General features: G+C 38.4%; 1 protein-coding gene and 2 non-coding genes across 7 annotated transcripts in view; all 3 read right to left on the bottom strand.

The window, feature by feature from the left end:
* Positions 1 to 24555, bottom strand: part of LOC136877494 (chromodomain-helicase-DNA-binding protein 6) — a 703291-nt gene that overhangs the window by 413128 nt on the left and 265608 nt on the right. For all 5 annotated transcript variants that reach the window (XM_067151592.2, XM_067151593.2, XM_067151595.2 and 2 more), the window contains exons 21-22: positions 23713 to 23857; positions 8370 to 8457 (exon numbers count right to left, since the gene is read on the bottom strand). In XM_067151592.2, coding sequence (XP_067007693.2) covers positions 8370 to 8457; positions 23713 to 23857 — 233 coding nt within the window. The remainder of the gene's footprint in view (positions 1 to 8369; positions 8458 to 23712; positions 23858 to 24555) is intronic.
* On the bottom strand, positions 8240 to 8322 carry LOC136877874 (small nucleolar RNA U6-53/MBII-28). The gene has a single exon (XR_010860821.1). It is a non-coding gene; the product is annotated as a small nucleolar RNA U6-53/MBII-28 (small nucleolar RNA).
* LOC136877875 (small nucleolar RNA U6-53/MBII-28) lies at positions 11546 to 11628 on the bottom strand. Its single transcript, XR_010860822.2, has one exon. It is a non-coding gene; the product is annotated as a small nucleolar RNA U6-53/MBII-28 (small nucleolar RNA).

The following is a 24555-nucleotide window of genomic DNA, read 5'->3' as shown; positions in this document are numbered from 1 at the left end:
TACTTACTCGAATGCCGTAGAGTGTCGAACTTGTTCTGTTACTAGCGGTGATCTGACTGGCGTTTCTACTACGTGTATTGTATGGGTGTGACGGAGGGAGGGGGACGAGTTGAGGGAGGGAAGAACTGGGTGGATTGGTACATACTGGTGTCGATATGGGAGGGGGATTATTCGGAGGGGGAATTATAGGTATGGTATCTGGGGGCGTGTTTGGAGTTGTTGTATTGGTAATTTTTAAAATATGCGGGATTCTCTTTTGATTTGGGATAACTGTTTTCAACAACTTAGGTATTAATGTGTACAAAGGACTTTTAATTTCCGTGTCGTCATTAAGGTTATAATCCTTATTAAACGTTCTGTCCAAATAAATATAGATATTTTAAAATTCGTTTAGCAGTTTTCTCTTGTTAGTATTCTTTATTATTGTTAGATCTTTTTCTATTGTAGTAAAATGGTGGCCTGTTTCCTTCATGTGTGTACTCATAGCGGAATATTTGTTATGTTTTTCGGCATTGAAATGTTCCAAATACCTTGTAATAAAACTTCGCCCAGTTTGACCAACGTATGAATAACCACACTGTGAACAAGTCAACCTATAAACTCCTGAATTCTGATATTTGCTGTTATTAGTATTATTTATTTTATTATAATTAAAAAAATATGTTCTGCGTAGTATTGGTTGTTCTGTAAGCTATGTTTACATTATGTTTGTTGAAATTATTGGTAATTTGGTGGATCATTGGGCTATTATAAGTGAAAACGGCATATTTATTTTTGCTAGGTTTATCCGGTTTGAGGTTAGTGGACAGTTTGTTTTTTATCTTATATATCAGACGGTTTATCACTTCAATTTTGTATCCATTGGTTACTGCAAGGTTTCTTATGTAATTCAATTCAGTTCTCAAATTTTTGGGAGATAAGGGGATTCTTAAGGCTCGATATATTAGGCTGTAAAAAGATGTCTGTTCTTGTGTTCCAGGATGTAGCGAAGAATTATTTATTGTAATTGACGAGTGTGTAGGTTTTCTGTGAATTTGATATTCGAAGGAGTTATTAGACAACAGTTATCGGACACATATTTACGCATTTATAACAAAAATATGTTCTCTTTCATTTCGAATTTTCTTTACGAAACAACAGTCAACGGGTATCAATAATCGACTCTGACATCGTCTTCGAATGTCGACGAGAGAATTTGCTAGTGCACAAAGCGATACCGAAAGTAATCGATCGCATGCAATATCATCAATGGGGTGCATTAATATCGGTAACGGAAAAAAATCGAGCGCGCTTAATCGCTCGTAATAACGGATGTGTCAGTGATGGGGCTCTCGCTGTAACCGAAGGACGATACACAGTTTAATATAGGAATTTTGAAGGGACAGAAAATAATCGTCGCTATAGCGGAGTTCTCGTTATATTGCCGTACTAGCTATAGCGGACTCCTACTGTACTGGATTTTGAATTAACCACAAAATTGTAATATCACACATTATTCTAAGATCCAGCACTGCATGCAGTACCTTGATTCAGTTTCAACCTGAAACAGAAAATTAAAAAAAGTCTCCCCAAAATGTATCGAACAAGGTGCATTTACAGTATTCAAATAATACACTTGCATAACTTGCTGATACAACAAAAGAAAGAAAAAAAAATTACTCAAAGACTAGGAAAAATCTATGCTGAATCCCACGTGCAATTGCTTAACCCCTTTCAGACCTTTACGCACAATTGTGCGGGTTCATATTTCATTTATGCCTGAGTGTTTTTGACATTTCCTTACTGCTAGACCGGACAACAGTGCTTGTGTGGGTCACGTAGCATGAGAATTAGAGTTATTTTTATTTAGCGCTTGACCACCAGGCTGCAGGAAGAAGAATTTAAAAATATAGTTGATCGGCAAGATGGCGGGAAGCAGTAATGCCACAAGTAAGTATTTATTTATTCCATTCATATTAACCTATAAGCTTTACCGGATATCAGAATGTACTACTCCAGCAGGGAATGGTTACCGCTAGACATGGAGCACGGCTGTTGTGTATACATTACATCAGCTCGCCACGGTAAGGCTGCCGCGGACGGGAGACAGGCAAGAGGGGGAACGCATGTACAGCCATACAATGAGAACAGTACCACTAACCTGCTTGAAGTTACATTGTACTAGACGATGATGGTCCTGCATAGAAAGGATAGATACCAGGTTCTTCGTCAGCTGTGTCGGTCTCACTATTCTCACTATTGTACGTACCAGGTTCACTTGCAGTATCAGTATCCTTATCACTTTGTTCAGTGTTGTCACGGAACTCATTTTCATTTGTATTTTCATCATCACTATCGTCACTGTCAAGGCCAACATTTATGATGATATTTTCTATGGCTTCCTCCATTAACCCATCCCTGTATCAATAACTTTCTTCAATTGTTCGTACTTTTTCGCAAGCTCTTGCCCAGTCCTGTTGAGCGATTTCACGTAAAAAAGTGCTGGTCAGTTCCTTTAGGGTTTTTAAGCTAATAACAGAGACATTTTTAGCAGCAATCTTTTGTTTTAACAAATGCCAAAATAAGTTCAATCGGATTAAGGTCACAATGGTATGGAGGGAGCCTTAAGACAGTAAACCCCTTTTGTTCTAACATTGTATCCACTCTATATGACGGTTTTGGCATATTACGTGTTATAAGTTTCAAAAGTTCATCTCTTCTCCAAGTGGGATCACAATATATGTTATGCTGAGTAAGCCAGTCTACCATTTCAGCCTTACGAGGGCTTTACTGACTTGCACAGTACGATAGAGCGCATTATCGATAACTATGCTCTAGGGTGGAATACTTGGAATAAGTTTATCTTCTACCCATTTCTGATAATTGCAGCTATTCATTTCATTATAGTAATCTTGTGATTTAGATTTTGAGTCATAAATCTGCTCCCTCCCGCATGGACAACAATAGCTCGTTGTCCTGGACTGTGATTTGTCATAACCCCTGCGACGTCTTCATGTTACCAACATTTTTTTACAGTGTAGTGTGTATGAACCCACGTTTCATCCGTGTACACTACTGGTTTATTTGGACCCTTCGCGTAATATCTTATAGCTCGTACGTAGTCCGCACATCTAGCAACAATGTCTGACCTTTCCTCGAGGATAGTTCGTTTATTTTTACACTTCCGGAAATAAAACCCCATTTCCTTTACAATTTTCCGGAAAGTTTCCTTTCCTCCCTTAAACTGCATTTCATGTTTCGCAAATACAAGCAGTTTCCACGGTGTTGGAATTTCTTTCTTTTGTTCATAATACTCTAGGAACTTTCTACGAATACGACATTTATGAAAGTCATCAATAGAAATCACTTTTCTTTCAGACCAGTTCTTTTCTTTTTTTTTTCTTTTCGTGGTGTACCCTTTTCGCCAGTTTGCTCCGCCTTCCAATGTCTTTCAAAATATTTCTTACGGTTTTTTTTCGGACTTACCAACCATATGTGCCGCCCTTAAAATTGCTTTTTGAAGAGGTATAATTACTTCGTTCTCTTTTTTCTCTTGCTTACAAAACTGCACGACATTGTAGCCTATATCGTTTTCTTCACCGCGGAATGAGCCCATTTTCCCCCCTTTTCTGTTTCGACGTTTCCATTATTATTATTATTATTATTATTCGTACTATGTACTATTATTATGTTAAAGTACATCTTCTCCACTGCTCAACGAACAATATAGTCTATTAACTGTTTTCACTTACGTACATGGATTCACTAATCTACAACGCACAATGCACTACCCAGCACGAATCATTCACTCACACGACATGCGATGAAGTTTCGCTGGCAACAACTGCACTTCTATCGTAGGCGTGTAGCTGGGCGGAGCACATTAGTTCAGATTTTCGCCACCGGAAACAATTCACTGGCTGAGTAATGAATAATGAAAATGAATACCTACAACCTGTTTTACAGTCAATGACCGGGTCAGGGATGGAATGAATTAAGCCTCCATCTTGCGGCGAGGATAGGAATTGTGCGGGCTGCCGAAACCTGTTGCACTTTTCTGGGGTAATGATTGATGACTGTCAGAAGAAATTAAATGATAGTGGAGAGTGTTGCCGGAATGAAAGATGGCAGGGAAAACCGGAGTACCCGGAGGAAAATCTGTCCCACCTCCGCTTTGTCCAGCACAAATCTCACATGGAGTAACCGGGATTTGAATCACGGAACCCAGCGGTGGGAGGCCAACGCGCTGCCGTCTGAGCCACGGAGGCTACAGAATGTAATCAATGAAGTATATAAATTGATTAGTTAACATAAATTGTGAAGATACAACATTAAACGTAATACCATAAGGTTTTGAATATTGATATACACAAATGTGCTGGCCAGTTTCCCCTACAGGAAATGCATACCGGAGTGCTGGGTGCTGCTACCAAAAGGACGGTAAAAGCAGAACTCTTACTCAATGTACAAAAAGTAATATACAAGATTTGAATGGTTTTAAAGTATTCCACACTGCAAAACAGAACATTTAACCACGTATATGTGTATGCACATGTACTGAGCTGAATTTCGTTTCGTTTTGTAAGGAGTGAATTAAGTCCTGACATGCTCGATTGTGTGGGTGGGCTTTTTCCAGATGATAGTTTTTGTTTTGTAAAATACTCTATAAACATATCCTATTTACTTGCGTATTAGATACCTTTTTCTTCCAGTTTTTATTTTGTAAAATATACTATAAACATACCGTATTTACTTGCGTATTAGACCCTTTTTCTTCCACTTTTACAGCCAAAAAAGGTAAGGGGGCGGGGTTCCAATGCAATAACATCAAATTTTGTGTAGTGAACCCATGGCTTCTAGGCTACAAGGAGCTATAAATTATAGATGTAAACATTCTACACTATTCTTTAACAAACTTACGAATGTATTTGAGTTATACTCGCCATTTTCATTGGAAGGCAGTATTTCTAAATGTAAAAAGGCAATAAATTTTGAACACGACTTTTAGGCCTGCATATAAATATAGTCAGTTTTAGATGCTCATATCTTGGCGAGTATCATGAGAATGCCTTGTCTATAGACAAGCCTACTCACACAAATCGCTATCTCCATGCAGATTCTCGCCACCATCCAGCATAAAAACAAGGCATTTTCATCACACTCACCATGAGAGCGAGACAAATTTGTTGAGCTATCAAACATCTACGTGGACAATGACACACTCAAAGTCACATTCCAGGGTAATGGTTACAGCGACTTGCAGATTCTTGGAGCCCTGCATCCCTGAGAAACGACGAAGAAAAGCTCACAGAAGGAAGAAATTACAGGAACTGCCTACCTGCCTCACATTCACAACACCATAGATAGAATTACCAAGGTCCTCTGCAAACATAACATAAAAACCACGTTTGGCACTGGCAATAAAATTGCTCACAGTCTGGGTAAAACCAAGGACAAATTGTCCCAATTTTACACCCTGGGGTATACAAAATTCCCTGTATCTGCGGTAAAGTATACATTGGTTAAACATGCCGGTCCATTGGTACTCGTATCACAGAACTTGAACGAAATATTCGTCTCAACCGGCCAGACAAATCAGCAATAGCTGAGCACCCTCTATCGTCGAGTCATGATTTCGTGTTCCAAGATGCTCGAGCTCTTACCCACACTAGACACTACAGGTCCAGGATTATAAGGGAAGCTGTAGAAATACGTAGAAATCCTAACAATTTTATCAGGGACACTGGCTATCAATTAAGTAATAACAGGCTGCCAACCATTAAGGATTTACGTAGGTAGTTCCCTTCCCAGTACCTTCACAATTGTTATTTTGTTTAAGTGTTTTCCAAATTCATACATTCCTCATCGCCAGATGTTTCATTCCGGGCTTGTGTCATTATCATACTTCCATATGTGCATACAACTGTTATGTTATGTGACACTCTGAGACCGATTTTGATGGTTTCGTCAGCTTCCGCCTCGAACATTGTCGCTGTACCGTGCCCAGGGAGGCATCTGGTGACGAATGAACTTACCTCTTCCACTTCTATTACAATGTCTAAATTCAAAGCTACAGTAATTGTTTGAGAAGCCTTTCCCGTGGACAGTCGATATTTCCTTCTGAAGATGCAAACAGCAGTTCTCTGCGAAACATAAAGAATTTCACCTAATGTTCTTGACACGGCATAAGCCCAAAAGCCTACATCATGTCTATAGGTACGGGCCGTGAAAGCATCAATGGCAATATGTTATTCATAAAACTTTGTTTTAGCTATTAACGTTATATGTAAATTATTCAGCTGACTAAGGCAAAATTCGGCTCGAATCGTACTGACTGTGAATCTCACACATATTTTATTAAATACACGGACAAGATTTTGCGATTTCTTTGTAAGAACCTTTGCGTAACTATACTGTACATCAACATGGATTAGACCATGAAGTTTACCATATGTGACGATAGTCTTTCTTTGGCTGATAGCATCATTTTTTAAAGTGCAAGATCCCTTCAATTTATTTGCCTATGATTAGTATTAACCTGAATCCGCCCAGCGTGCCATATATGGCACGGCAAACTACACAGTCTTCTTGGACTCTTATTATTGAAACCGCGCGCACTGTATCCAACGCTAAACGTTACAACTTTATTCTCAAAAAATTCAATCTTGGGCGGATCCAGGTTAATAGAGGGTGGTTGCCTAGTTGTACCTCCTCTCAAAACAATAATCACCACCGCTATCAACACTTAGTGGTGCTAAGACCTCAACACTAACAGAGACCATAATCAAAATAATTTGATCATTCGAGATGTGGTGTTACTGACACCTGCACAGAATATCACGGGTTGATACAATACGTAACAATGAAGTACACCAATGCCCAAACAAAGAGTTAGGAGGTCACGTTCAACATCAAACTGAACGAAGCAGAGTACTTTGGCCATGTCTTTTGAAATGATAAGAACAGACTCCTTCAGCTGATATTCCAAACCAAACCCCATGGCCCTACAGCCCTTGAAGGGCCTTGGCCTACCAAGCGACTGCTGCTTAGTCCGAAGGCCTGCAGATTACGATGTGTCGTGTGGTCAGCACCACGAATCATCTTGACTGTTATTCTTGGCTTTCCAGTCCCGGGCCACTATCTCACCGTCAGATAGCTCCTCATATCTAATCACGTAGGCTGAGTGGACTTAGACCAGCCAGCCCCCAGGTCCAGGTAAAAATCCCTGACCTGGCCAGGAATCGTACTTGGGGCCTCCGGGAAAGAGGCAGGCATGCTACCCCTACACCACAAGGCCGGCAGCTGATATTGTAACGTGAAATTGAAGGAGAACAGGCAGAGAGTATCTTTTCAGCAGAATCTCAGAAAATGGTGTGGACACAGTATCCCAACCGGCTTGCTGAGAACAATAATTAGATGTTCGTGATGACAGCTGACATCCAATGCTGGTATCGTACAAGAAGAAAAAGGGATCACCAGGCGAGTGTGCACTGTATGGAGCTACACATTACCAAACAACACAAGAAGCAAATTACTGACACTTAAAGAAAAATCAATAAACATCTCATACAGAAACATGTCACCCAAGATCTACAATACTTAACTACTAAATCTTAAGACTAGCCGGGCTGGGTGTTTCAGATGGTTAAGGCACTGGCTTCCTGAGTTCAAGTTGACAGGTCTGATCCTGGCTCAGTCCAGTGGTGTTGGAAGGTGTTCAAATATGTCAACCCCATGTCTGTAGATTTAACGACAAGTAAGGGAACTGTTGGGAGCAAAATTCTGGCTCATCGGCGTCTCCAAAAACAGTAAAAGTTGTAAGTGGGTAGTAACAAATTAAAAATTATTATTATCATCATCATTATTATCATTATTAAATCAGAGACTTTTAGGAAGACACAGGCTACAAGGGTTTGGACATGTTATGAGGATGGACAGATCGAGAACAATAAGGAATTACTCTAACAGAGAAGTGAAAGGTGAGTCGGGAGGCCAAGGAATCGATTGACAGGCACAGTGAAATGGGAAATCAGCACAAGGAATGACAAGCGGGAGGATATAAAGGAACAGAAACAATACTTTGTCAGGACAAAGTAGCGAATGCTTGTACACTACACCCGGGACACTGGAGCTGGAAAAATGATTATGATGATGATGATGATGATGATGATTGGAAAAATAAATAAATGGATATGTAAAATCCATTAAAGGCCTGAATTAAAATAATAATTACCAATTATATTTAACTCTTACTGTGCAAGTGTTTCAGAAGAAATTGTAATCTTTTAACTCATGTAGAGCCTAAAGCTCACTCAGTATTAGCATGGCAAGTCATCATCAACAGCACAGTAGCTTTTCAATTTGAAATTAAAAACACTTGATATACTTACAATCACACGAGCACAATCCTCAACATCACTCTCCCTCCAACCGCGACGGAAGTGACTGTGTGTCAGAATCTCCATCCACCGTCCCCATCTATATAGGTGCAAGGAAAAAAAAATCAAATTTTACTAGTCCATTCATTCAAGTATTCAATGAAGCACAGTGAGAGTTGAAGGTAGAAAAAATTATAAATGTTTTTATAATAAATTCTACTTGTAGTCATCTCTGTTATGAAGCAACTGCCAACAATATTTGAAGAGAAGGAATAAGGAATTTGAAAATCACAATGTTTGAATGAAAGAGAAGGGAAAAATTAATTAGCCAAGAATAGTTTCAAAACTATGACATGGAGAGAAATAGAGGAGAGGGGAAGAAAAATGAACCAAACAGCAAATATGAATGTTGCTATTGATTGCTATTGATACTTTCACGGCCCGTACTTATAGACATGATACTGTATAGGCTTTTGGGCTTATGCCGTGTCAAAAAAAATAGGGTGAAAGTCGTTACGTTTCGCAGAGAACTGTGCTCTGCGTCATCAGGATATGGCATACCTACCAACTTTACAAAACCAAAAATCAGGAAAAATCATGAGAAATCAGGAGATACAATTGGTCAAAACTGCTCATTCTACATGTCTTGCGCAATACAGTGCTACGATATATTTATAATACTTATTGTCCCAAACCTGACTGTTGCTATACAAGGCTACAAGGCATAAAATTACACATCTCTATTCCTTCACAGAAAGTATGTGAGTGAAATGATTGGTCTCTGATAAGCCTACCGAAAATAGTATGAACTCGTGCTCTTACATGCCATCACTTAGCAAATGCATAGATTAATATATTGAATCAAGCGCCCGTGCGATTATGCGAAACGCAATGCTGTTTGTATCAAACAACTAGCTGATGTACCCTCTGCTTCGCCACGGAATTCTCAGAAAGACTGCCCTTATAGTTTTCCCAACTGAAGTCAACATAGATCATTACAATGCCACCAGTATGAATGACGCGACTAAAAGAAATGCTGTCATATGATATCTTTGATCAAATGAAAACAGCACATTTTCTCACTTTTAGCGAAAAGTACTACGGTTGAAATAATAACATTAAGTTATAAATAACTTAATGTTATTATTTCAATCTAATATCATCAATACGGACCAAAAATGATATTTATTACATGTAAGTACTACGGTGTCGATCTAACAGTTCAAAGTTTCAGAGCTTGAATGACCAGGCTGCAGACAATCGTGAACACTCCTGTGTAATTATTCCATTTAAGTGTGCACACGGCTCATTCTAATCACTGCTTCAGAGTAGGGATCAAATAGCTGGAATACTATGATGAGCCAGTGTGTTACGTACCAGCAGTCCGAAAATGTATGAACCAGAGGAATGGCATGCTAAAGAAGAGAGAGATCTAACGCTCCACCCCCCAGCTACTTCCCACCAATATTCAGGCAGGCTGTTATACTCGATACACAGCAGTAATCCCATCTATCGGAGATAAATGGCAGCAGAATAAACGAAGCACATCACAACAAACAATGGTAAATGTAATGTTCTTGTTGATCAATTTTATGAGCTTTCTATATTTGAGGCCTTCACATTTAGTTTTCTTCCGAATATGTGATATTAGAGGATCTAATGTAAAGTGAAACGTCCTTTCTTTCATGACTCCCTCTTGTGTTATTATTCAAGCGATCCTTCATTCATGACTTGTTTCTCATTAATGTGTAACATATTTTTCATTGTAATCCATGTATGAATAGATAATGTTTCAGACATTTGACCTTAAGGTTACCTACAAGTTGATGCCCTTAACAAGCGGTAAAACATGTCCCTGAGAAGTGTATACAGTATTATGGAGATTTCATCCACGAAGCAAGTGGCTTGTACAGAATAGGTGGTGATAATAGAATAAATTATTTTTGTGATAATTTACGTAAGTCAGTTTCAATACAGATCAATCATGACAACTGTCTCTTGCAAAACTGAATAAGATATAAATAATCAGAAATTGTATTCTCTATAACTTTTGTTATGTAGTACTTTTCAATATGACCAGTAAGACAGGTAATTAAAAATTAAATTTTTGGCACCTTCCCCTAAACTACCATTTCGAGCAGAGTGAATAAAATTATTTATAGTGTAGACTGTAGTTCCATATTCCCCGACTTTACATAAAATTATGTTCACACATTTTCTCGTACCTCAGCGCTGATATGGACTTAGCAAAAAAATCCAAATTCATGAATATCTCTCCATAACAAGTACGGTAAAAATGTATAAGACATAATTGATAGGAAATTTAATAATATATAACTTTCGTTATGCAGTATTTATCAATATACCCAAATAAAAACATACATATTTGAGAAATAAATTTTAGGCCTTCCCCTAAACTACCATTTCACTCAGCGTGAATAAAATTATTTTTAGCCTGGATTGTAGCGACTTATTCCGCGACGTTATATACTGAGTTTCATTATATTCTCTTCAGCAGTTTTCTCGTGGTGAGCGTGCAAACGTACCTGCGTACATACATACAGACAGAAATTACGGAAAATTAAAACGTGCATTTCCCCTTGTTACTATGGTCACGACCGCTATGGAAATATCTTTCTTTTTAAATTCTTAGCAATACAGACAAAACTCTTATTTTATTTATATTGAGATAAATTAAAATTAGTCAAAATTGTCTCAAATACAGTATTGTATTCGGTAAGACTCAATATCTACCATCTAGTCTCTGGAATTGACCAAAGAGAATGGAATCAACTGGATTGATGCCAGCGAATACGAACAGAGTACACGAGAAAGAGAGATTGACAATCGATATACGCGTCGCGATATACAGGTTTCAATCAATAAGCATCGCACATTCATGCACATTTCTCGCATTAATAAACGTCGATATTTCATTTGAAAGCGGCCAATGAGTGAAGGACTTCCGGCCGGATGGCGGGATGTGAAAACAAATGTTTGAAGTTCACCAAAAAAATATCTAATCGGGAGAAATAATATAATAATCAGGAGGCGGGATAAACTCTCGAAAATCGTGAGTCTCCCGCCTAAATCGGGAAAGTTAGCAGGTATGATATGGATATGTAAAATCCCTTAAAATCCTGAATTAAAATAATAATTACCATTCATATTTAACTCTTACTGTGCAAGTGTTTCAGAAAAAATTGTAATCTTTTAACTCATGTAGAGCCTAACGCTCACTCGGTATTAGCATGGAAAGTCATCATCAACAGCACAGAAGCCTTTCTCGTGGACAGTCAAGATTTCTTCTGATGATGCAGAGCACAATCCTCTGCGAAATGTAAAGAATTTCACCTTATTTTCTTGACACGGCATAAGCCCAAAAGCCTATTGCCTACAGCAAATATGAAATTTTTCCAAACGTTTCAATTTAGAGTTGGCTGGTGCAGGCATCGTTTTGTGGAAACTGATTCGCTGCTGCAATTTCATTGAAGTACTAGAAAGCAATATGCTAATGTGCCTTTGTGGATGTCGTCTGTTACATTAAAGACATGCTAAAATGCTCAATACAAGTAATGAACAAAAGTGAAAATCAAAGAATCTTGTATTTCTTCTGTACTGCATTTACAGTAAAGAAAATATGCAATTAACCACATAAGCTTTTAATGTTCTTACTTAATATTTATTGTATTGACGAAGGTGGACTAATTACTTATTAAAAAGTGACAAATCATGTAAGTCGAATGTTGAGAGACAACAACATGAATGGATACAGATCGTAAGACAAAAACAATGACAGGTCAGTGCATGAAGAGGAAGCAACAAACTGTGCTAGTGGAGTTTTTTTTTTATCTGGTTGCTTAGTGTCACACTAACACACTGAAGGATTTCGGCAACACAGGGATTGGAAGGGCACGGTAGTGGCTGTGGCCTTAACTGAGGTACAGCCACAGCATCTGTCTCTTGTGAAAACAAGAAACCATGGAAAACAGTCTTTAGGCAGTCAACAGTAAGATTCAAACCCAAAATGCAAGCTCACGGCTACGTATCCCCAAAAACATGCTCAACTCACTTTTTCAAGTGTTAATCATAATTTTCTTTCATCCTATACTTCCCAGTTCAAAGCCAAAGGTCTGTCAAGAGGGCCCCTGAACAAGAGTTGATGCCTACCCTACAGATGAAGGTAGAAAGCAGTATCACACTCACTGGGGACCGAGATGAAATGAGTGTAGAAAAACTGACAATCATCAGGAGGAAGCAGATATCCATCCATTAATGGCAGTGTACAATGACATGGAGATTACCAGCCATATTTTCTTTTCAAATTTGTATTCTTCACCTATGTCTACTCCTACATCTTTCACACAGGTCCACCAATCTATTCGTACTGCTGCAGAATGTCATTGTGCATTTAAAAAACACAATGTGATAATATATCGGCTTAGAACTCGGACAAAAAAAGGCCTGTCATCTAAGACTCAGTACTGCACCAACTACATCAATGAATTTTTGTTCTAAGTTATACATGTAATGCGGATCAGTATTTCTCTCTTCAACAATGTTACATAACAGTACATTGAGGTGCAATGACAATGTATATCTATTCACGACCATTCCCAGGCAAATGCCCCTAGGAGCTATTCACTTAAACGGACATTTCCTCGAGTCTGATTTCCTAAACTACCTTCCCCCAAAAGAGAACTTCCAGAAAACTAATTATATCCAAAGTTTTGTAAACAATCACAATCCAAGTTTTCTCAACAGTACACTGTACGAAGAAAATCACTATATTTTACAGTAAAATAAAAGACCATATCTGAACGCATGACCCCCCAACAGCCCAAGAGATGAAAGCAGGTCTCAAGGAGTTGAATTACAAGGGCTGCGGAGAGCACTAAGTTTGCGTATAAATATGGAAATATGCTAGTGGCGCGCGGTTTGCCCTTTCCTACACATGGTGCTATCAAAAATTTGGATAAGAGCAAAATTCCCTCATCACTGTACATGGCTATAATCCACCCTCTCCACAACAACAACAACAACAACAAAAAAGAGAGTAGAGCAATCCAGATAACTACAGAGGTATAGCTCTCTTGGAGAGTACCTACAAGATTCACTCCAGAACTTAATTTTACGTTGCAGATAGATCTTATGGTGATGATGGGACAGGAAAAGGCTAGGAATGGGAAGGAAGTGGCCGTGGCCTTCATTAAGGTACAGCAGAGCAGCATTTGCCTGGTGTGAAAATGGGAAACCATTGAAAACCATCTTCAGGGCTGCTGACAGTGGGGTTCAAACCCACTATCTCCCGAATACGGCAAGATTAAGGGACAAATAGAGTGAGGACTGGGTGAATACCATGGAGACTTCAGACCTTGGAGAAGCTGCACAGAACTGATCATTACTATAAATGTAGTTATGGCATATTAAAGGAAACAAAATAACAACCTTGTAACAACCTTTTTAGTCTTTAAGAATGCAAATGATCATATCTATAGACCTTCACAATATTGAAATGTTATGAAATTTTGGACTCCACCCCAAAGTCATCCAACTGATAGAACTTGTCTTAAGCAACTCAAAATCCAAAGTGAAAGTTTAGAATGAAATTTTCCAAGCCATTCCTCATAAAATCATGTTTACAACAGGGAGATTCCCAGACACCACAGTTGTTCAAATCATCATCATCATCATCATCATCATCATCATTTCCCCTCTTCAAACTGACACCTAGTGAGGGCAAATATGGTTCCTCTCCACTTCGTCCTGTCTCCACCATTCCTTATCCGACACTGTATTCCAGTCCAGGATTTGTAATCCTATGCCATTGTTCACAGAGTCCATCCATTGTAATCTTTGTCTTTCTCATCCTGCCTTCCCTGTCATTTGTCTTTCCAGTACTTGTTTTGGCAGTCTTCCTTCTTTCATGCGCCTGACATATCCACATCATCTAAATATGTTCTGTTCCACCTTATCATTTAGTTTTTCACATTTATCCCCTTTTTGTTTGTCTTCATTCCTCACTCTATCCCTTCTTGTCTTTAGTAACATACTGCTTATGAATTTCATTTCAACTGCCTGTACTCTACTCTGTCACTGTCCAGGTTTCTGTGGTATACGTCATAGGTAAGAAATATCACTGGTAGATTACTTCTTTAGCCTTCATTGGCTGATCTTTATTCTATATTAATCTCTGTACCTGTTGGTGAAAGGCTCTCCCCAGTTTCATCCCCATACTAATTTCCATATCCAATCTTCCATTTCCTGTCAATTGATTTCCCAAGTATTTCAAGAGTTCTACTATTTCCAGTTCCTTTTGTCTCCAGTTTTGATCGCCCTCTTTTCCTTTTTTAACTTCCTCTACTCCTCACCACTCTCTTGCTCTTCTCCTCGAACCTTAATTCCCATTCTTCAGTCCTATTATTAAGTATATACAAATGATGATATACCACCTCCTTCTAATATTCTCCCCACATTACAACATTATTGGCAAAAATCATTGCTTTCATCCTTTTCCCTCCATAATCTTCCGTTACTGCTTTTATTATGCCATCAATCACCATTATGAACAGAAAAGGTTTTAGTGTATTGTCAATTCCAAACCGCTCTGATTGACCCACTGTTACGTTTACACAGCTGCAGCAGTTGTCATATATTGCTTTTGCTTTTATCATTGTCATTAGCCCCTTGCCAATGCCCATGTGCATCATAATGTCATGCCTTATCTAAGTTTATAAAAATCATTACTACATCCCGCCCATACTTCCAGATCCTTTCCATGATCTATCTCAAAATGAAAATAATTTCTACTGTTGATCTTCCACTTCTGAATTCAAACTGTTCCTCTTGTAAGTGACTGTCCACCTTTTCTATAATTCTTATTTCCAACATCCTTTCTATGATCTTGGCAACAAGGAAGATGGTGAATCCTTGATATTTACCGCACATCAACTCATCTTACTTAAATATTCGTATTATAACCCCCTTCTCCCAATCCTTGGGCACTTTTTACTCTCTCCATACACACTAGAGTAAACTACTGTACTAGTCCACAGGAGTACCACTAGTCCTGCAGGCTTGATCATTTCTATGGCCACTTCATCTATTCCCACAGCTCTCCCCATCTTCATCTTTTTAAATGCTCTCTATCCTACTTATTGCTCAAATACATTTAAGAACATTAGAATCAGCTGTAGCTATTATCCGATCATATGTCTTTGCTATTTTAGCCACCCTTTATTCTAGAGAAGTAAATTATGGTAACATTCAAATCACCCGTATCATCTAGTTAACCCGAGACCTTGACCTCTAACTGGTGCCAATGGAGCTATAGCAATTACCGTAGGAATACTTAAGTGATTTCACCAATATAATAACTCCCTTTTATTTTTAGGATTAACCTTAATTACTGTAATATCAGATTCCTTCTCTGTTACTATTTCTATTCCTTCTGCCTTGACACCATATCTACCAGTCTGATTTCTCACATTTAGCAGTTAACAGAAATATTCATTCTGTCTCTTCCATCTCTCTCCTGGCTTTGACAGTATTACTCCTCCTCCATTCTTCACAAAACCTGCGTTCAACTTTTCAGTCTGTTTTCTTATAATTCTAAGTAATATTTTCCCACCCTCAGTATTGCTGTATTTTCTGGATGAATGTTTCCCATCTTTTCTTCAGATACTATTTATTTTGCAAACTCTTCTTGTTTCTATGTATCTCGCTCTACTCTCTTCAGGATTTTGTTGTTTCCCTTCCTTCCCAGTTTCCTTCTTTTCCTTTCACTTCATCATTCCACCATGTTGACTCTCTCTTATCCTTCCTGATGTTTTGCCACATGTTTTCTATGCACAACTTACAAATAAAGCCTTAATATCTGTCCTTGGTATCAGTTTTTGTAAACGTTTCCTAAACTCTACCCGAACCGACTTTTCCTTCAATCTCAAGATCCTTTCTACTTTTTTTTTTTTTTTTTTTTTTTTTTTTTTTTAAATCTTGCCTACATTCAACCTTTTATCACTGCTGTATAGCAACCCATAAAGACTTCCTCAGGCATAACGGTAACATCCACAACATCCTTCCGATGTCTCTTTTCGGCCAGTATGCAGTCAATTGACTTTGCTTTGACCATCAGTCTCCCCATTCATTCCTGGTAATCATCTAGCTATTTTCCTTCCTGGACCATGTGTTTCCTATTATTAGTTAGTTCCTTTGGCAAAAGTCCATTATAGCGAGAATTCATAACAGCAAAAAATTAACTTCCTATAACGGATTGTTGTCATATACGATTTCAGTTTGTTCAAAATGCGAGTTTTTGCAGATAATATCCATACTACGGCTTGCCCGTTTGTTATATTTTGAAATCCGATACTACGAGAAAGTGCATGTTTAATTTCATTGTGAAGAAATTACAGTATCACTCTAGACTCGTAATCAGACAAAGAGAGAGAAATATAGAGGCCTCTGTGGCAAACCATTTTCTCTTCAGACAGTGTCACCTAACCCAACCATATATGTATCATGAAAACGTATTTCAAACACACGTAAAGAAATTATAACCTCGCTACAAATTTACACGGGAACAGCCTTTCCAAAACTTAACTAGGTGCGAGAAAATATCATACCTGCCAACTTTTAGAAACAAAAAATACGAAGAATTTTTTAATTCTTGGATTTCATCACATAGTGTATATTCCAACAAGGTCTAGGTAAAAAAAGGTCAGAATAAAAGGCATACTTATCTACAGCTACAATGCGAAATGACCATTAAATTTAAGATCTTAAACTAAGATAACATAAATGTATGACACATACAAATAATAATATTTATGTCACACCGACACACGCAACAAAATCTAAAAATTTCATTTTTGTCCGTATTGAACTGAGAATGGAAGATAGGAAACTTAAAAGGGTCCACCTTTTCAATACAAAAATGTTTCCTATCTTCCACACGCAACAAAATGCATAATACCGTATTTTCTCGTGTAATTAACACACTTTTTTGACAAAATAATACAGGCGAAAACTTTTGATGTGTAGATCATTCAAGGAATTCAGATATTTAAAACTTATTTACAATTCATTTACATTTAAAAGATACATCAAATATAATATAAACACAACTGGTTCAACTCATCTGCGGTTATCGACAGTTGGCGTAAATTTCCGGCATGAGATTTTTTTTCTGAAAAGTCAGTCCAAGCTACACACATGGGTTTGAAGTACCGACAGTGAAAAATATTCTTCCCGTTAAGAGCTGAAAATACAACCTGAAATGAAATAAACATGAACTAATAAAAGTACAATTCATGCAATGTCATAACAATGACATACTGGCAAAAATACAAAAATTGCCCAACACGGGAAGGGCCGGGCATCGATGGAGAGACCCTGCTAGATTACCCCAAACTGTTCGCATCCAATCTAGTATGAGTGATGTGTCCATCCACCCTTTTCTTGAATAAGAACGTGGATCACTAGCAGAAATTTTGCTTTAGGCAAGCTGTTACATTGCAGTACATTGTTGTTGTTTTTTGCTTCCAGTAGCGCGTATGATAACATTTGATGTTCCTTTCTTATAGATTGTTCGACTTTGTGGCATATGGAAGGTGAGTGGCATCTGACCTGCGGTTCCTATTTGGGAGATCAAATATGCCTTCACTTTACGCTCCTCAATCACAAAGCGATGAAAATGGTTGAACTCGTATGTCATATTTTGGCATAATGTTGTTGTTCGTAGAAGGGACGGTCCATTTCTCTTCATATAAAAATTGTATAATTAATTATCGAAAGAGACCCGGATAACCTTCAAATCCGAGACACTGATTCAATGAGCAGCGGCTATTTCTCATTCTTTAAAATACAGCATTTCATGAGAAACGGCTCATCCAACGTTACGTAACAAAATAATATAATTAAGCAGATCCTCCTCTACTTGCGGAAGATTGCCACTTTTTGGTCCGCGAAATGCTTTGAGAGATTTGTTGGTCACTTGAAGTGCACTTCTCTGTTACCGTGGTAGCACACGTTGCATTTGGACACTGAATACTTGCTGCCCGCTGCCCTATTCCCGCATGTTTCGGCGTAACTGATCACGAGTTTGTATGACGCAGTATTACTCGAATACTGTGGACTAACGAACAAGTGTCCACCTTTTCAATACAATGTCCCAATCCCTTTTCAATACAGAATGTCCCGTACCCGAAACACTCATAAAATATGTTTGTATCAGACTGGAATAGAGCGTCATTGGGCTGATTCTCTCACTGACCTAGTGCAATGGGATTTCCTGCCGACTAGTAACAGCACGTTGCCCTGTATTTTGAATGCCCCCTTTTGCAATAGGAAGGCTGCTACTTGTGTAGTTGGCATCTTTATTTAGAAACGTATCCGGAGCTGCATGATGGATGTTCGAAGTTGTGGGTGCGTCAAATACGTGAACATTTCTTTTTCTCCACCTAGGACCCAAAAATATTGGGATTCGTAAATTATGCAAGGGCATTAATTATGCGAGAAAATATGGTAGTTTCCTTTATCAGACGGTAAAATGTATGGAAATTTATAGGCATCTCTGAACGCTTGGAGATAAAGTTTGTTATATTTTCTGGCCATAATGAGAAGAGAAAATACCAGACTGTCACCGACACAATCCCCTTAAAAACATTCGACTCATTACAATTATGCACTGAAATATGCGAAACGACCACAAACAAAAGAATTTGATATGTCTCATACATTATTAACATACGACTTTGACAGAGGGGAAAAACCTAAATTTAACCAGGTACAAGAAAATATAATCTAACCTCAGAAACCAGTGATGCGCTCTGCCATATCTTGAGGTGTATCGCATTCTTACTTAATTTCAGTTCAGAGTATTAGAATTAAGCGATCATTTACGTCGATAGCCGTTGTTTATTAGTTCGAAATAAAGGCTATTTCGAACGAATAAACAACGGCTATCAACGTTATTTACATATTTGTTACGAAAACATGTTCTCCTCTTTCATTTCGGATTCTCTTTACGCAACAATACTTCACGGGTATTAATAATTGACTCCGACATCGGCTTTGAATGTCGACGAGAAAGCTCGCCAATGGACATAGCGAGGAAACTATACCGAAAATGATCGATCACATGCAATATAATCGCTGGGTGTATAAATGTCGGTAATGGAAACATCGTGCATGCTTAATCACTTGAAACAATGGATGCATCAGTGATAGGGCTCTCGCTGTAACCAAAGGATAATACACAGTTTAATATAGGAATTTTGAAGGGAAAGACAAAAATTGAAGTTATAACGGGGTTCTTGTTATATGCCATACTCGTTATAGTGGACTTCTACTGTATTCTTGATTCATGTCGCCGTATCCATATGGCCCCAGAATCTCTTCTCTCGCCCAGTCTCTCTCCTCCTGCTTGCATGTTCAGATCTCCCATTATAATTTATTACTTCCTTGTCCTCCACATGTATCTCTCTATTTCCTTGAGGAATTGTTCTTTATTTTCTTTATTTCCAGTTTGTGGAGCACATACTTTGAACAGATCTCATGTTCTGCTCTCAAACTGTGTCCTTACCAAGATAATTCGGTCAATGATCTTCTACACCTCCTTCACACATTCCAGGACATTTTTTCTAATGATAATTCCTACTCCATTTACTGCATCCTGTTCACCACTGTAAAACAGCCTGTAACCCTCCTTCCCCTCTTCCTCTCCATTTTGTTTCAGTAAGACCAAGGGTGGCTATGTCATTTTCCGTCATGAACTATCAGCTCTTCAGTCCTGTCTGTCAGTTTCAGGATGCTCACTATCCCAATGTGGATATACTATGTATTGGTCACCCACTTCTCATAGCTCCTCCAGTACCTGAAGATCTGTGTGTCACCTGCAGGGGATCCCCTAGCATTTTCCGAGGCCACACCACATTAGCATTCATTTTAGGCTTATACAGTAGAACCTCGATAATTCGACATCGGTTAATTCAAAATCCCGCCTAATTCGAAGAAGCTCTCGTTCCCGGAAACATGAGATACAGTTTTGCATGTTTTTTCAATTGTTTAATTCGAAATACGGATAATTCGTAATTCGAAGTACAATGTCGGCCCCATTACCGAAATTCAGACTTTTAATTCGAAACTGCCTTTACATTTTAAAACAATAGTATGTTACAGAGTAATTTCAACTCGAAATTTATCCGCTCCGCTTCATAATAGGCGTTCCGGAACGTGGAGGGGTAACTTTCCGCACTTACACTCACTTCGGTGCGTCTACAGTGCGCTTCATGATTGCTAAGATGAATGAAATTGGAATTCTTTTGTATTCAACCTTTTAAAGAACGCCGTAAAATCACGCAACAGGCAGTGTGCGGGAAAACAGAATCTGCAAACAATGGCGATGCCGACAGTTGACGAAAAATCGTGGCTCATATAATAAATTCGTAGGCACCGAACAATATTGTCATTGCCGGTAAAACTCCATTGCTTTATTTCAATGCAAGCCCAAACGGTCTTATGGTTTTAAAGGAGAAATTGCCAGCAGGGAAATCGTACAAGGGTGAGGGATGGGGGTCTTAGCAAAGAGAAAATGCACGTGAGCGCGAGATACTTTATCGCCACGTCATAGGAAAGTTCCATAAGCTACGTTTTCAGGGCGTCGGGCTCTTTCCATGCCAATACAAAGCATCTAAAAATGCAAACAGTACAGAAATCCAAAAAGATAATGCATTTGCACAGGGGAACCGGCAAAATTTATTCTCGTCTTTGAATAGTGCGATTTTTTTTTTCTTTCATTGCGTGAGGTTATGTTTGTCAGTGATTTATCCAAGTGCATTATTTGAACATTGTAAATGCACCTTGTTGGATACATTTCGGAAATAGTTTTTTCCATGGCATTTGAAAGGTTTAAACTGTGAATCGAGAGGTGATTGCATGTATTAATGGGTCTTAGAATACTTTGTGACGCGGCAAGTGTTTACATTTCTGAAGTACGAGAGAAGTGCCATGGCGAGAAATCGTACAAGGAAAGTCATAGAAAAGTTCGATTTTAAGGGCATCGGGTACTTTCTGTGTAAATACAAGGCATCTAAAATGCATACAGTATAGTAATCCAATTAATAAAGCACTTCCACATGGGAGCCAGCTTAGATTTCTCCTCGTCTTTGAATTGTGCTTTTTTTTTTTCCCTTTCTTTCATTGCGAGAGGTTATGTTTACCAGTGAGAAATCCGAGTGCATTATTTGAATACTGTAAATGCACATTTTTGGATAAATTTTGGAAATATTTCTTTTTTCATGGCATTTGAAAGGTATAAACTGTGAATCAAGGTTAACTACATGCAGTAACGGGCCTTAGAATACTTAGTAACGCGGCAAGGGTTGGTACTTCTGAATTGCGAATTAACGAGGTTTTACTGTATTGTGAAGGCATTTAGAGCTGCTGTCAGTAGGTGATAAGCCTGCATTTAAGATGGAGTACATACTCCCTGTAAAGCTGTCCCTAACCTGGTTGATGTGTTCCAATGTCACTTCCTACACTGAGGAGACCATCAGTGACCCACCACTCTTAAACATAATCGCAATAGATGAGCAGAAAGTAAAAATCGTTGACAAATTTAAATATTTAGAAGAAACAATAACATACAACCTCATCAGAAAGCAGACATGGCATAATGGAATGAACAAACTGATCAGAGCACAATATATTACAGAGAACATATACAATAAAAAAGGCCTATACAAATAAAAAAAGGCCTCCTAATAGCCACAATATTAAAACACTATAAAATACTCTCATGACCTGAAATAAGATATGCATGTGAAATAATTTTCCTAGCACCATACGAATGACAGAATAGTCAAGCTTGAAAGAAGAACAATCAGAACGCAAATATATGAAAACAACCAGGAGACTTATGTATTGCTGCGTAAAATTATGGTAACTCCTCCACCCCCCACTCTCTCTTATTCTAAGGAAGAGAGCTGCGCAACAGAGCAATTTTCCTCTAGTCTCATTTCTTCTAAATTTACCAGTGGAATATAACAAAATCCTTTGCAGACAGTGAACTTATTCAACAGTACTACAGTTTTTCTTTTAGTAATTTTCCCTGAGGTTGACAGGCACTAAAACATTGCTTATTCTTGGATCGGGAGCTGTCTATGCATTGTTAGTTTATTGAATAGTAATTGCTCTATAAGACAGTTATGTTAAAAGGGCATTTATTTGCCTGCATTGTATGAGGAATTTCATGGTTATTATGTGACATTCTTATTATCTGCCTTCAAAAGTTACTACTCCCAGGAAATGTATACTCGAAACAGATAGTAAACATCTTGCACGGAAAAAATTACAGGACTGTGTTTCAAGTGTACCCGCCTCTGCTGATTACATCCTCTTTTGACAGGTCTTCCTTTTCTTGTTCACAAATAACCCACTCTTTATCTGCAGGCACAGAAATACAGAAGTCATTCACTGACAGTTCCACAATTACTGCCAATCTCGCTGTCAAGGGCAACCATATCGTACATGCTTACTCACTCTGTAAACACCACTTTGGTCTGTAAAAGACCAGATCCCTTCTTATCTGGTGATTGTGAATCAAATGGAGACAACTTGTTTTATGTTCATTTCACATACCATGTTTTACAGCTAATATTCATACAAAATCACACCAGATCACACTCAACAACGTTTGGTTCTGCCACTTCCTAAAAGTTTTGCCTGTTCGCCCAATTCGTAATTCTCATAACACTTAATGTGGTGGCAAACATTTCACAGGAAAAGTTTGAAGAATCACAAGAATCTTAACACATTGTTAAATATTTAACATGGTGTTATCTCAAAACTTGTAAATACTGCATATTTTTAACAAATGTTGATCCCACCATGTCTGAATCTACATGATGGGGAAAAATTTCCTTACGGCGGCTTCCGACATTTTTCAGAACTTTTTCCAACTGCGTTAATAAAGGGTGGCAAGTAAATTACCAGTCATGTTAACGATACAGATTCTAAGCCAAGGGGCATTCTTTGAACAAAGATCAGGCAAATACTGCACCTAGAATTAAAAACCAGACTTAACTAATCTCCGTTGAGAAGATACCACGATGAAGAAATAAAAGGTAAAAATTAAACCCTATAAAAGTGATTTTTTCTGTTACAGTCACGATCATCTATTGACATCTAGCAGTCATGCAAGTGACAATAACTGTTAAAATAAAAATGAGCCAATGTAATGATGGCGTGAGTTTTCTCACCATAACCTCTAGAGCAGATATGTGTGTTTGCTGAGCACTACAGGGTTAATCTTCATGAATTTTGAATACAACCTCTTGAAATGAATGATACTTACCCAAATGTTAGCAATCCCCTTTCCACTTTGAAGCACTCACTCCTTGCCCAACTGCCATATACGATCTCACCATCTTTAGGAATATAATCATCATTAAAAAACTTCAGACGTGCCTTTTTGCCATACTTCGTCTTTGACCTACGACCTGGAAAGTGGAAAAAGAACACCATGTTGAAATACATAATGAAAAAAAGGATACAACACTAATTATTTCAAGAAATCATCAATCTTTCAGGAACAGTAGCACATTAAAATGCAAGTAAGTCAGAATATCAAAATAATCCGTTCAAACTCATTATTTTAGAAATGACAGGACTGGGTACATCAGCTAGCAGGTACGGCCCTACCCATAGAAAGGCACCCCTGCGTATGCGAGTCCCAGAGCACACTGACCCCGAGTGTAGCACTGGTAAGAGTCTCAGCTCAGCTATACCACCGAAGACCTCAACGGAATCTACAGTGGAGAAGACGGACTTCGGAACAGTAGAGATTGTGGAAGAGGACGCCCAGTACTCGGGGAATTGTATGAGTACACTAATCATCAGCACTGTTTGTTTCCCATGTTACGGGCACGCTACAATGGCACGTGTTTCTCATGTAAGGGGTGACCAAAATATTTGCTAGCAGTAGCTCTAAAATGAATTTGGGAGTGGTGACCCAATTGTAACAATGGCCTAAAATGAGTGGTGGTTAATTATCAGCCTTGAAAAATGTTAGGTCATACCCTGCTAAAACAGACGTGCAGTTCTTGTTCTTGGGAAGCTGTGATAAGTGGGCAATCAGTGCTTAATATTATGAAGGTGGGAATAACAAGTGCTGCGAGCCTCATGGGAAAATCTGAGG

This window comes from Anabrus simplex, chromosome 7, assembly GCF_040414725.1.
Source record: "Anabrus simplex isolate iqAnaSimp1 chromosome 7, ASM4041472v1, whole genome shotgun sequence".
NCBI classification, from domain to species: Eukaryota; Metazoa; Arthropoda; class Insecta; order Orthoptera; family Tettigoniidae; genus Anabrus; species Anabrus simplex.
The sequence above is the reverse complement of the archived record's forward strand: the minus strand, read 5'-3'. Positions and strand labels throughout refer to the sequence as shown.